Source organism: Oncorhynchus keta, chromosome 34, assembly GCF_023373465.1.
Source record: "Oncorhynchus keta strain PuntledgeMale-10-30-2019 chromosome 34, Oket_V2, whole genome shotgun sequence".
In the NCBI taxonomy this organism is placed as follows: domain Eukaryota; kingdom Metazoa; phylum Chordata; class Actinopteri; order Salmoniformes; family Salmonidae; genus Oncorhynchus; species Oncorhynchus keta.
In genome coordinates, this window is record NC_068454.1 from 8,611,844 (window position 1) to 8,626,399 (window position 14,556).

A 14,556-nucleotide genomic window follows, 5' to 3' on the forward strand; every position below is an offset into this window, starting at 1 on the left:
CTTTTCCATGTGAATATTAAAGTCACCAAAAATTTGAATATTATCTGCCAAGACTACAAGGACCGATAGGAATTCAGGGAACTCAGTGAGGAACGCTGTATATGGCCCAGGAGGCCTGTGAACAGTAGCTATAAAAAGTGATTGAGTAGGCTGCATAGATTTCATGACTAGAAGCTCAAAAGATGAAAACGGCAGTTTTTTTTTGAAAATTGAAATATGCTATCGTAAATGTTAGAAGCCCCTCCGGCCTTTGCGGGATGAGCGGGGGATATGGTCACTAATGTAACCAGGAGGTAAGGCCTCATTTAACATAGTACATTTATCAGGCTTAAGCCATGTTTCAGTCAGGCCAATCACATCAAGATTATGATCAGCGATTAGTTCATTGACTATAACTACTTTGGAAGTGAGGGATCTAACATTAAGTAGCCCTATATTGAGATGTGAGGTATCATAATCTCTTTCAATAATGGCAGGAATGGAGGAGGTCTTTATTCCAGTGAGATTGCTGAGGTGAACATCGCCATGTTTAGTTTTGCCCAACCTAGGTTGAGGCACAGACACGGTCTCAACGGGGATAGCTGAGTTGACTACACTGACTGTGCTAGTGGCAGACTCCACTCTGCTGGCAGGCTGGATAACAGCCTGCTGCCTGGCCTGCACCCTATCTCATTGTGGAGCTAGGGGAGTTAGAGCCCTGTCTATGTTCATAGATAAAATAAGAGCACCCCTTCAGCTAGGATGGAGTCCGTCACTCCTCAGCAGGCCAGGCTTGGTCCTGTTTGTGGGTGAGTCCCAGAAAGAGGGCAAATTGTCAACAAATTCGATCTTTTGGGAGGGGCAGAAAACAGTTTTCAACCATTGATTGAGTTGTGAGACTCTGCTGTAGAGCTCATCACTCCCACTAACTGGGAGGGGGCCAGAGACAATTACTCGATGACGACATCTTTATAGCTGATTTACATGCTGAATCTATGTTGCGCTTGGTGACCTCGGACTGTTTCATCCTAACATTGTTGGTGCCGACGTGGATAACAATATCCCTATACTCTCTACGCTCGCCAGTTTTAGCTTTAGCCAGCACCATCTTCAGATTAGCCTTAACGTCGATAGCCCTTCCCCCTGGTAAACAGTATATGATGGTTGGATAATTCATTTTAAGTCTAATACTATGGGTAATGGAGTCGCCAATGACTAGCGTTTTCAATTTGTCAGAGCTAATGGTGGGAGGCTTCGGAAGCTCAGACCCCGTAACGGGTGGAGGAGAGACCAGAAAAGGCTCGGCCTCTGACCCCGTAACGGGTGGAGGAGAGACAAGAGAAGGCTCGGCCTCTGACTCCGACTCGCTGCTTAATGGGGAGAACCAGTTGAAAGTTTCTGTCGGCTGAATGAGCGACACTTGTTGAGCATTCCTACAACATTTCCTTCCAGAAGCCATGAGAAAGTTGTCCGGCTGTGGGGACTGTGCGAGGGGATTTATACTAATGTTACTATCTGTACTTACTGGTGGCACAGACGCTGTTTCATCCATTCCTACACTGAAATGAACCTTGCCTAGCGATTGAGTTTGAAGCTGGGCTTGTAGCACAGCTAACCTCGCTGTAAGGTGATCATTCTCTTGTATATTATAAGTACAGCAACTGCAATTAGGAGGCATCATGTTAATGTTACTACTTAACTTTGGCTGTTGGAGGTCCTGTTTGAATGAAATCCACTTAGAAATATGTTCACATTACAGACATGATATAGAACTATATTCATGACTCATTATAAGGGTCAGACTCAACATAAAAGGAGGACCAAGGTGATGTGAAGTAGCCTACAGTAACTGACTGCCTCACCACATCGGAATGGAGTCTATTCGCTACCAAATCAATTTGCCCTCTCTATGCACTCACACTGGGTGTTAGTCAATGTGGAAACAGTTGAATCGTCAGGTTTTTAGGATCAAGAGAGAGCGGCGATGCTGCTGGAATGTTGATTTCTATGCTGGAAACAAGGGCTTTGGGGGATTAGCATTTAAACATGTTATTTTCACCTTTACTGGCATGCCTCAAATCCACTGGGTCTCAGTGTTCCACTTACACAGGGATTTCAATGGGAGTATTTCATGTATCCGTTTAGGTTGTGTGTGTGTGTGTCTGTCTTTGCTAGGTTCCATTGAACCAATATCTCTCTCCTTCTCTCTATTCCTCTTTCTATCCCTCTGTGATTTCCTGTATGTCCAGGCTACCTGTTGGTAACAGACCGGATCATTTCCTGTATGTCCAGGCTACCTGTTCGTAACAGACCGGATCATTTCCTGTATGTCCAGGCTACCTGTTCGTAACAGACCGGATCATTTCCTGTATGTCCAGGCTACCTGTTCGTAACAGACCGGATCATTTCCTGTATGTCCAGGCTACCTGTTCGTAACAGACCGGATCATTTCCTGTATGTCCAGGCTACCTGTTGGTAACAGACCAGATCATTTCCTGTATGTCCAGGCTACCTGTTCGTAACAGACCGGATCATTTCCTGTATGTCCAGGCTACCTGTTGGTAACAGACCAGATCATTTCCTGTATGTCCAGGCTACCTGTTGGTAACAGACCAGATCATTTCCTGTATGTCCAGGCTACCTGTTCGTAACAGACCGGATCATTTCCTGTATGTCCAGGCTCCCTGTTGGTAACAGACCGGATCATTTCCTGTATGTCCAGGCTACCTGTTCGTAACAGACCGGATCATTTCCTGTATGTCCAGGCTACCTGTTGGTAACAGCCCGGATCATTTCCTCTATGTCCAGGCTACCTGTTGGTAACAGACCGGATCATTTCCTGTATGTACTGGCTCCCTGTTGGTAACAGACCAGATAATTTCATGTATGTCCAGGCTACCTGTTGGTAACAGACCGGATCATTTCCTGTATGTCCAGGCTACCTGTTGGTAACAGACCCGATCATTTCCTGTATGTCCAGGCTACCTGTTGGTAACAGACCGGATCATTTCCTGTATGTCCAGGCTACCTGTTGGTAACAGACCAGATACTTTCCTCTATGGCTGGCCCTTAAATGTACACAGAGAGCTAACATTAATAATATGCATGTATGTCTCTAATAATATGCATGTGAACTCTGTGAAGCATTTCTTTGGGCTGCAATTTCTGAGGCTGGTAACTAATGAACTTGTCCTATGCAGCTGAGGTAACTCTGGGTCTTCCTTTGCTGTGGTGGTCCTCATGAGAGCCAGTTTCATCATTGTGCTTGATGTTTTTGCGACTGCACTTGAAGAAACATGTCTTAAAGTAATGATAGACTGTCATCTCACTTTGCTTATTTGAGCTGTTCTTGACATATTGACTTGGTCTTTTACCAAATAGGCCTATCTTCTGTATACCACCCCTACCTTGTCACAACACAACTGACTGGCTGGCTCAAATGAAATAAGGAAAGAAATTCCACAAATTAACTTTTAACAAGGCACACCTCTTAATTGAAATGCATTCCAGGTAACTACCTCATGAAGCTGGTTGAGAGAATGCCAAGAGTGTGCAAAGCTGTCATCAAGGCAAAGGTTGGCTACTTTGAAGAATCTCAAAAATAAAATATATTCTGATTTGTTTAACACTTTTTTGGTTACTACATGATTCCATATGTGTTCTTTCATAGTTGTGACGTCTTCACTATTATTCTACAATGTAGAAAATAGTCAAAATAAAGAAAAACCCTTGAATGAGTAGTTGTGTCCACAGACACTTCAAAACCTTGTTTCTTATCATTTATTTGTGGACTGTCCTTTCTGCCATTCATCAACGTGTCATTCAATGTGTTTCTATGGGCTTTAGTAGTAAAGCTTAAAATCAAAATTTTATCAAATAATTGTTTAATGTTATATATATACACATACACACACCTAAAGGGGTCCATAAATTCAAAATCACTAAATGAGCCATAGTATGACCATCTTAAAACAATTCCATATGTCAGTTTTGGAAACCACCAAATACACATTTTAGCTTCAAACAGCTGAAAATGCAATATTTTTGGCGGCTATGGAAAATATATTTCACAGCGGTTTAGATGGTATAGTGATTCTCTACACTATACGTATGTGTTTTGCCACATATAAACTGAAATTAGGCGAATTATTCACATTTTGGCAACCAGGAAATGGCGCCGGCATCTTTTTAATTATCACAAGTAAATTATGAATCATTTAAAATGCCTTATGTTAAGCAAACCAGATGGCACAATGTTATTGTTGTTTTAATGTATGGATAGCCAGGGGCACACGCCAACACTCTGACATCATTTACAAACTAAGCATTTGTGGTTAGTGAGTCCGTCAGATCAGAGGCAGTAGGGATGACCTGGGATGTTCTCTTGATAAATGTGTGAATTAGCCCATTTTCCTGTCCTAAGTATTTAAAATGTACCGAGTACTTTGGGTCTCAAGGAAAATGTATGGAGTAAAAAGTACATTATTTTCTTTAGGAATGTGGTGGAGTAAAAGTTGTAAAAAATATAGTAAAGTACAGAAAAACTACTAAAGTAAAATTACTTTAAAGAACTACTTAAGTACTTTTGACCAGCAAAGACGAGATGGACAGCTATGCCCAGGCTCTGCCTACATCTAACTCCATCCCTCTCTACACTCAGTACACACCCATGCCCTGCCCCCAGCACACCTCTCTCTACCCCCCCTACCTGCCCTTCCCCAGCACCTTCACCTCACCTCCAGAGCCCCTCTCTACCCCCCTACCTGCCCTCCCCCAGCACCTTCACCCCACCTCCAGAGCCCCTCTCTACCCCCCTACCTGCCCTCCCGCAGCACCTTCACCCCACCTCCAGAGCCCCTCTCTACCCCCCCTACCTGCCCTCCCCCAGCACCTTCACCCGACCTCCAGAGCCCCTCTCTACCCCCCCTACCTGCCCTCCCCCAGCGCCTTCACCCCACCTCCAGAGCCCTACCTCATAGGGGACGAGAATATGGAGCTCTTCTAATATCAATTTAAACCTCTGTGGTGAACCGGAGGACCCTAAAATGGCCAGAAAACTAGCAGTAGTCAGAAAGTAGGGGGCGGTACCTCTCGGCTTCACCTTCCATGATAAAACACCTAATGAGAAGAGAAGTCCTGTAACCGGGGGCAACAGAGACTTTGGGGGACTTGAATATTCCCATCGTCCCCAAAGGCTCCCTCCTGATTCTCCACCCTTTTCCAGAAGTGTGTACTTAAACACTCCCTGGCATGGATTTAAAAGCATAGGATTGGTGTAAGCATTGGCTGGAGGGAGTTTCCACCATTTGTTAAATCAATGGGAGAAAGTGTACAAGTGTAGACTCAGGGAGAATCAGGGATGCCCCAGAGTCTCTCAGAGCTATCGTCTCTCTCAGTGGGTTTGACTTCATAGTGACCCAGAAACTCTTCCTCAGGCTGTCATCCCACTCTAATCATAGTCAAAGCAGACATCTGTCTTCCTCTGGAATCAAAACCTCTGCATCGTAGTTACAACTATTCACCAGAATGACTTTCAAATGGTGCTTATAGCTCTCAGGTTAACTGGCAGCAATCATTAATACATTTGTTGTTTTTCTCCTCCTGTGTGGTAAGTGCCTGGGGCATTGAGACCTGCTCCCCTACTGGTCACTGTAACAAGCTCTCATGTACTCCCATTGCTGTGGAATCCAGTGAACTCCCATCTACTGCCCCAACCTGGCTGCTTAAGAAACTGCAGCCTCGGGGACAGCCAATCACATGCTGGAAACATCAAATGGAGATTTTGATTGGACCATGTCTGTCAAGAGCAAAAGTTCTCCCTCATGGCTAGAAATATGCCTATGCTTGATTTAAAAAAAAATTTTTTTTTTTACATACATTTTATATCAAACAGCATTAAAGTGATTTCAAATTGGGTGCATATTCTTCATATTAAATTACAAGGATACATTTTTGGTAGTTTAAAAAGAAACGTGGTAGTAAAAAAAAAACTTTTCCAGTGACGTCTTGCAAACTGTTGTTTCACCTTGAAAAGATAAAGGCCACAGTGCACCAGGAGTATTAGTTGTCAGGTAGAAGACAGCAGACAAGGCATGTGAAATGGTCATTACAATACAACTGTTTTAGATAGTCCCTTGGGAAGAAAGCAGTTTGATATCATTGACAATTATTTCTGTCTAAATATGATCATAGTGAAATATTTGACATTTAGACATCTTGGCCTTAAGACACCTTATCATTAAATATAGAAAGTGGTCTCTACAGAACTCATGGTGTTATAGTCTGTTTGTAGTAATTACAGATCCTAAAAGCCTGGTGGATATCATAAACCCTTTTACGTATCTATTCTTCCACAGCTTCAGTGGCTGATAGGTGGTAGACTCGTCACTAGACACAGTAAACATTTACACATAAAAGCAGGGCCACTTTCAAGAGAGCACAAAGTTGTGGGAACAGGCAGATATCAACATAGTATATAGAACAGTGGAGGATGCTGATTGGAGGACGGCTCATAATAATGTCAGGAACGGACCAAATGGAACGGCATCAAACACCTGGAAACCATGGAAACCATGTGTTTGATGTATATGATACCGTTCCACTGATTCCTGCTCCAGTCATTACCACGAGCCCTCTCCATTTAAGGTGCCACCAACCTCAGAACACATGTCTCTCTGACATGTAGAATAAGTAATCCAACCAGTTATATTAATAACATTGCTATCTGCAACGTTACACAACGTTCGCCTATTGAATTGGCACTTAAACTTGATGTAAAGAGGAATCTCTACAGTCCACATCAAGCAAAGCAGCCATTACACACAGCGTTTTGGATTCAGTGTGGCACTGCTACAGGAGTGTGAATCACCGACCTACAACAGCACCGCGGCTCAGGCACTTCGAGGGCAAGCGAGACAAATGGAGCCTTATTCAAATCGAACCCACTATCCCAGATTTCCAGGATGAGTCAAATAAATACGACTCTGTTACACGTTTGATGTCCACTTGACAGAGTAACAATAGATCGGTCAAAGAGTTTTTCCTCAGCTGGTTAAGACCTGTCTTGCTAGGAGGAAGAATTCAACCTCCTTCATTTTGGTTAGTATTTCTCTCCTGTCCAGTCTGTATAAATCATACTCCTTAACTCTTTTATCTGGACTTCCCAGCTGTGCATGGATGGGCTTTGACTTGGTGTTGCTTGGAAGGAAAACATTTTAGGGCAGTTCCTCAATGTGCAACGTGTCCCCTCTTTCCAGTCCCCTACTGTGTGTTGGCCCGTGGAGAGGGGTGGTTGATCAGCATGCGTAGGTCCTGGTCAGAGAGCGGGTCCCACTTGAGAGGGACCAGTCTGGGGAGGTTCTAAGGATGGGGACTGGGATCAGTTGGTTCATCTGTGCCGATCTCATTTATCTCCTACCAATCAGAACAAAGGTAAAGTGTTACATTAATACTGTAATAATACTACTTAGCAAAATGTTGTAGATATTGTAGTCAATTCGGGTCCAGCGAAAGTCAAGTCAACACGTTAACCGCTACGCCTAGAGGTTCAAACCTCTTGCCGAGCTCGCTAGGACTTGGGTTAAGGTCGCTACAATATGAAAAACACCCTCATAAAATACCGTTCTAAAGGCAGGTATTATATTCTCACCTTTCTTCAAGATTGGATGCATGAAATAAAGAAGACAATTCTCAGCAGGACATGATACAACATGGAACCTTGGCTGGAACATGCACACATTGCTAGATAAACATTCCGGTCACATTTCATTATCACAAATGTAAAAATCACAAACATTACCTGTTTATTTCTCTGCCCTGTGATATGTCTTTGGGCCCAGCCTCAAAGCACAGCTTGAGCCCATCAGTCTAACCCTGAACCCACCAGTCTAACCCTGAACCCACCAGTCTAACCCTGAACCCACCAGTCTAACCCTGAACCCACCAATCTATCTCTGAACCCACCAGTGAACCCACCAGTATATCTCTGAACCCACCAGTATATCTCTGAACCCACCAGTCTATCCCTGAACCCACCAGTCTATCCCTGAACCCACCAGTCTAACCCTGAACCCACCAGTCTATCTCTGAACCCACCAGTGAACCCACCAGTATATCTCTGAACCCACCAGTCTATCCCTGAACCCACCAGTCTATCCCTGAACCCACCAGTATATCTCTGAACCCACCAGTATATCTCTGAACCCACCAGTGAACCCACCAGTCTATCCCTGAACCCACCAGTCTATCTCTGAACCCACCAGTATATCTCTGAACCCACCAGTCTATCTCTGAACCCACCAGTCTATCTCTGAACCCACCAGTCTATCCCTGAACCCACCAGTCTATCCCTGAACCCATCAGTCTATCCCTGAACCCACCAGTCTATCCCTGAACCCACCAGTCTATCCCTGAACCCATCAGTCTATCCCTGAACCCACCAGTCTATCCCTGAACTCATCAGTCTATCCCTGAACCCACCAGTCTATCTCTGAACCCACCAGTCTATCCCTGAACCCACCAGTATATCTCTGAACCCACCAGTCTATCCCTGAACCCACCAGTCTATCCCTGAACCCACCAGTCTATCCCTGAACCCACCAGTCTATCCCTGAACCCACCAGTCTATCTCTGAACCCACCAGTCTATCCCTGAACCCACCAGTATATCTCTGAACCCACCAGTCTATCTCTGAACCCACCAGTCTATCCCTGAACCCACCAGTATATCTCTGAACCCACCAGTCTATCCCTGAACCCACCAGTCTATCCCTGAACCCACCAGTCTATCCCTGAACCCACCAGTCTATCTCTGAACCCACCAGTCTATCTCTGAACCCACCAGTCTATCTCTGAACCCACCAGTCTATCCCTGAACCCACCAGTCTATCTCTGAACCCACCAGTCTATCTCTGAACCCACCAGTATATCTCTGAACCCACCAGTCTATCCCTGAACCCACCAGTCTATCCCTGAACCCACCAGTCTATCCCTGAACCCACCAGTCTATCCCTGAACCCACCAGTCTATCCCTGAACTCATCAGTCTATCCCTGAACCCACCAGTCTATCCCTGAACTCATCAGTCTATCCCTGAACCCACCAGTCTATCCCTGAACTCACCAGTCTATCCCTGAACTCACCAGTCTATCCCTGAACCCATCAGTCTATCCCTGAACTCATCAGTCTATCCTTGAAGCCCACGAGCTGCCAGCCACCCTGTCTACCTACAGTACCTGCAGCGGCGGATGGTTGTCTACTCCTGGCAATGCTAGCCATCTCTCTGATCTGGTGCAGGGCGAACGCCAGGGAGACCCAGGGCGAGGCGGACACCACCCACGCAGGCTCGCTCAAATCCTCCTGATCCTCCTGGTGCTTGGTCTTCCTCGGTGGTGTCATTGTGGCGGCTCCATTATTTGATTGGATAATGTCTATGGTCGCTATGGGAAAAGGGCTGGAGGGGACTGGGATGTTCTCCGCCAGCATTATGGGATCTGGAAAACAACTCAAGCTAAATGTTTCATAACAATTCCTGGCATGCTTCAAAATGATTATTCCGTTAATGTGTCTGACCTAACAACAATCTCCACTATTAAGATCCTAAATAGGATTCATGCAGCATTCTAATGCCTATGAATTTCTCAGTTGCTGATTGAGAAAGATAATAAAAAGTGAATGGCAGTAAATGTTATGCTTGCCACATTGGGAGCCAGTCACTTCTCCACTAAGGGGTTTAATAGGTGTAGTAAATGTTATGCTTGCCAGATTGGGAGCCAGTCACTTCTCCACTAAGGGGTTTAATAGGTGAAGTAAATGTTATGCTTGCCAGATTGGGAGCCAGTCACTTCTCCACTAAGGGGTTTAATAGGTGTAGTAAATGTTATGCTTGCCACATTGGGAGCCAGTCACTTCTCCACTAAGGGGCTTGGTGAAGTAAATGTTATGGTGCCAGATTGGGAGCCAGTCACTTCTCCACTAAGGGTTTGATTGGAGTAAATGTTATGGTTGCTAGATGGGAAAAGGGCTGGAGGGGTTTAATGGTGATAAATGTTATCCGCCAGATTCTGGGATCTGGCCACTAAGGGGTTTAAACTGTAGTAAATGTTATGCTAACAATTCCTTGGCATGCTTCAAAATTTAATTGTAGTAAATGTTATGCTTGCCAGAACAAGTCAATCTCCACTATTAAGATCCTAAATGTTATGCTTGCCATTCATGCAGCATTCTCCACTAAGGGGTTTAATAGGTGAAGTAAATGTTAGTTGCTGATTGAGAAAGAGAATTCTCCTCTAAGGGGTTTAATAGGTGTAGTAAATGTTATGCTTGCCAGATTGGGAGCCAGTCACTTCTCCACTAAGGGGTTTAATAGGTTAAGTAAATGTTATGCTTGCCAGATTGGGAGCCAGTCACTTCTCCACTAAGGGGTTTAATAGGTTAGTAAATGTTATGCTTGCCAGATTGGGAGCCAGTCACTTCTCCACTAAGGGGTTTAATAGGTGAAGTAAATGTTATGCTTGCCAGATTGGGAGCCAGTCACTTCTCCACTAAGGGGTTTAATAGGTTAGTAAATGTTATGCTTGCCACATTGGGAGCCAGTCACTTCTCCACTAAGGGGTTTAATAGGTGTAGTAAATGTTATGCTTGCCAGATTGGGAGCCAGTCACTTCTCCACTAAGGGGTTTAATAGGTGAAGTAAATGTTATGCTTGCCAGATTGGGAGCCAGTCACTTCTCCACTAAGGGGTTTAATAGGTGAAGTAAATGTTATGCTTGCCAGATTGGGAGCCAGTCACTTCTCCACTAAGGGGTTTAATAGGTGAAGTAAATGTTATGCTTGCCAGATTGGGAGCCAGTCACTTCTCCTCTAAGGGGTTTAATAGGTGTAGTAAATGTTATGCTTGCCAGATTGGGAGCCAGTCACTTCTCCACTAAGGGGTTTAATAGGTGTAGTAAATGTTATGCTTGCCAGATTGGGAGCCAGTCACTTCTCCACTAAGGGGTTTAATAGGTGAAGTAAATGTTATGCTTGCCAGATTGGGAGCCAGTCACTTCTCCTCTAAGGGATTTAATAAGTCCAGGCAGAGGCATGCCATGAAGGGTACAGGGTAGGATAAAATAAACATTAATGACACATACCTTTGTTCCCACTCTGCACAGCCAGCCACTGGATGAGAGCGAAGAGGAGGAGGATGACGAGGGACACCATTCCTATCCCTCTGAAGGTGTGGGCCGCTCCTAAACCATAACCCAAAAAGACAAACGTGTGCTCCATCGGCTTTTGGAAACAAAATCTCTAAATAAACGTATTTATTTCACTCATTGCTTTTCATGTAACAGAAAAACTGACAAGTAATGTCCATTTCAGGACTGTAAAGGATATATGTTACCACAGTCATCAAGATGTGTTTCAGAACACAGAGAGAGAGACACACAGTTGTTATTCTGGGAGAGCTGCCAAATGCATTCCAGACCATCAAATTCCTATCCTAATGATTGAAGATGGGGCTGCTGGTAGTTTATTAAGAGAAAACCATGGAGGACAGGGCGTCCTTTTAAGGAGGGGAGACGTTGTTCAACAGTTGGAAAGGCATGTGAGAGTATGACACGTGTGAGTACAACTAGCTGCTCAAGGAGGAGTGACGCTACATTCTGTTCTGTTAGCCACTGTTAAATGTACCATCTACAATAGTTACTGCTGTTCTCAATAGTCATTTCAATTAATGAGCATTGAACAGAAAATTGAACATTGAATAGCAGTCTTTACTCCTGATAGTACCTTTAACGCAGCAGTCTTTACTCCTGATATTACCTTTAACGCAGCAGTCTTTACTCCTGATAATACCTTTAACGCAGCAGTCTTTACTCCTGATATTACCTTTAACGCAGCAGTCTTTACTCCTGATATTACCTTTAACGCAGCAGTCTTTACTCCTGATATTACCTTTAACGCAGCAGTCTTTACTCCTGATATTACCTTTAACGCAGCAGTCTTTACTCCTGATATTACCTTTAACGCAGCAGTCTTTACTCCTGATATTACCTTTAACGCAGCAGTCTTTACTCCTGATATTACCTTTAACGCAGCAGTCTTTACTCCTGATAGTACCTTTAACACAGCAATCTTTACTCCTGATAGTACCTTTAACACAGCAGTCTTTACTCCTGATAATACCTTTAACGCAGCAGTCTTTACTCCTGATATTACCTTTAACGCAGCAGTCTTTACTCCTGATAATACCTTTAACGCAGCAGTCTTTACTCCTGATAATACCTTTAACGCAGCAGTCTTTACTCCTGATATTACCTTTAACGCAGCAGTCTTTACTCCTGATAATACCTTTAACGCAGCAGTCTTTACTCCTGATAATACCTTTAACGCAGCAGTCTTTACTCCTGATAATACCTTTAACGCAGCAGTCTTTACTCCTGATAATACCTTTAACGCAGCAGTCTTTACTCCTGATAATACCTTTAACGCAGCAGTCTTTACTCCTGATATTACCTTTAACGCAGCAGTCTTTACTCCTGATATTACCTTTAACGCAGCAGTCTTTACTCCTGATAATACCTTTACTCTTTACTCCTGATATTACCTTTAACGCAGCAGTCTTTACTCCTGATATTACCTTTAACGCAGCAGTCTTTACTCCTGATATTACCTTTAACGCAGCAGTCTTTACTCCTGATATTACCTTTAACGCAGCAGTCTTTACTCCTGATATTACCTTTAACGCAGCAGTCTTTACTCCTGATAATACCTTTAACGCAGCAGTCTTTACTCCTGATATTACCTTTAACGCAGCAGTCTTTACTCCTGATATTACCTTTAACGCAGCAGTCTTTACTCCTGATATTACCTTTAACGCAGCAGTCTTTACTCCTGATATTACCTTTAACGCAGCAGTCTTTACTCCTGATATTACCTTTAACGCAGCAGTCTTTACTCCTGATATTACCTTTAACGCAGCAGTCTTTACTCCTGATAATACCTTTAACGCAGCAGTCTTTACTCCTGATATTACCTTTAACGCAGCAGTCTTTTCTCCTGATATTACCTTTAACGCAGCAGTCTTTACTCCTGATAATACCTTTAACGCAGCAGTCTTTACTCCTGATATTACCTTTAACGCAGCAGTCTTTACTCCTGATAATACCTTTAACGCAGCAGTCTTTACTCCTGATAATACCTTTAACGCAGCAGTCTTTACTCCTGATAATACCTTTAACGGGTGACGCCAATATATCCATCTCTCTTTGGTTGAATGTGTTTTACATACTCTAGAACTGGGGGACACTTAATTCGATTAAATACAACTTCTCCTCACACAGTGGTTCTTCTTACCAAAAACACTGACGAAGCCTCCCCCCACCATGGCCCCACAGCCCCGGCCCAGCCCTAGGTGCAGGCCCTGGAGGATACCCTGGGCAGAGGTCCTCAGCTCTGGAGGCACTGCAGCACTGAGGTAGGAGATACAGGCTGCCCACACTGAGGCATGGGTCACACCTAGATACACAGAGATACAGACAGAGAGAGACAGACGGAAAGAGAGGGACAGAGACAGAGACACACAGACAAGGAGAGAGAGAGACAGAGTGTGGCATGTGGGGTCAACTTGCAAAACAAGATTTCACCAAAATGGGCAATCACTCCCATTGAAAACCGACATGCAGAGTTCTGTAAGATTCTCCTACATGTCCAGAAGAAAACTACAAACAACGCATGCAGCGCAGAATTAGGTCAATATCCATTAATAATAAAAACTCAGAAAAGAGCCATTCAGTTTTGGAAACATCTAAAATACAGTGACCCCCTCTCATCATTACCAAGCCCTGCAATGCCAAGAGCTGAGCAAAGAAAGGAGTTCCCTCATCCAGCTGGTCCTGAGTTCACAAACCTGTTCTACTAACACACTGAAGCCTCAGTCCCCTCATCCAGCTGGTCCTGGTCCTGAGTTCACAAACCTGTTCTACTAACACACTGAAGCCTCAGGACCAGAACATCCAGTCAATCAGATAAAAACAATAAACAACACTCTAAACAAAACTACATTGCTTATTAGGAAACACAAGCAAAAGCACAAAGCAAAATGCAGTGCTATCTGGCCCTAAATCGACAGTACACCATGCGTGGCTAACTATTTGACCATTGTTACTGATCAAAACCTTAGAAAAACCTTGACAAAAGTACAGGCTCAGTGAGTACAGCCTTGCCATTGAGAAGAGTAGACACAGGAAAACCTGGCTTCCTGTAGAGGAACAACCAGCGGAACCTGAGATAGAGCGCTCATGGCAGGCGACAGACGAGAGAGAGAGGACTTAACCCTCACTGGGTGTGCCGTGTTTGAAGTGGCTCAACCAGCTAGTTCCAAGTCAACATGTCTCATTGTACACCAATAATAGAACAAAGCCATTGAACCTGCTACCCTCCATAGTCCGGCCTGGCCTTGCCCCCTATTCAGCTCTTTAGCTGGCCCATGTCGTCACGTGTGTCGTGTTCACGTCATGTCGAACACTGAAATTTCCAAAGATGATAGCCGAGTTTCCCACTTGGGAATGATCAGAATCAACCAATAGGAAGCGCTA

General features: G+C 44.2%; 1 protein-coding gene and 2 long non-coding RNA genes across 11 annotated transcripts in view; 1 reads left to right on the top strand and 2 right to left on the bottom strand.

Moving 5' to 3' along the window:
* Positions 1–9,232: 9,232 nt before the first annotated feature.
* Positions 9,233–14,556, bottom strand: part of LOC118377983 (major facilitator superfamily domain-containing protein 6-like) — a gene marked incomplete at its 3' end in the record, with an annotated part of 29,361 nt that continues 24,037 nt past the window's right edge. Inside the window, exons 4-6 of the mRNA XM_052492603.1 lie at positions 13,316–13,477; positions 11,110–11,208; positions 9,233–9,468 (exon numbers count right to left, since the gene is read on the bottom strand). Coding sequence (XP_052348563.1) covers positions 9,233–9,468; positions 11,110–11,208; positions 13,316–13,477 — 497 coding nt within the window. The remainder of the gene's footprint in view (positions 9,469–11,109; positions 11,209–13,315; positions 13,478–14,556) is intronic.
* Positions 9,475–11,103, top strand: LOC127914975 (uncharacterized). 9 transcript variants are annotated; one of them, XR_008089660.1, is made up of 5 exons: positions 9,475–9,778; positions 10,280–10,407; positions 10,471–10,534; positions 10,598–10,789; positions 10,854–11,096. It is a non-coding gene; the product is annotated as an uncharacterized LOC127914975 (long non-coding RNA). The 9 variants fall into 9 exon arrangements; XR_008089661.1 differs by having other exon boundaries at positions 9,694–9,842; positions 10,854–11,103; XR_008089659.1 differs by having other exon boundaries at positions 9,694–9,842; positions 10,918–11,096.
* On the bottom strand, positions 12,176–13,200 carry LOC127914976 (uncharacterized). The gene is made up of 3 exons (XR_008089666.1): positions 13,095–13,200; positions 12,278–12,442; positions 12,176–12,244 (listed from the first exon to the last, which is right to left on the bottom strand). It is a non-coding gene; the product is annotated as an uncharacterized LOC127914976 (long non-coding RNA).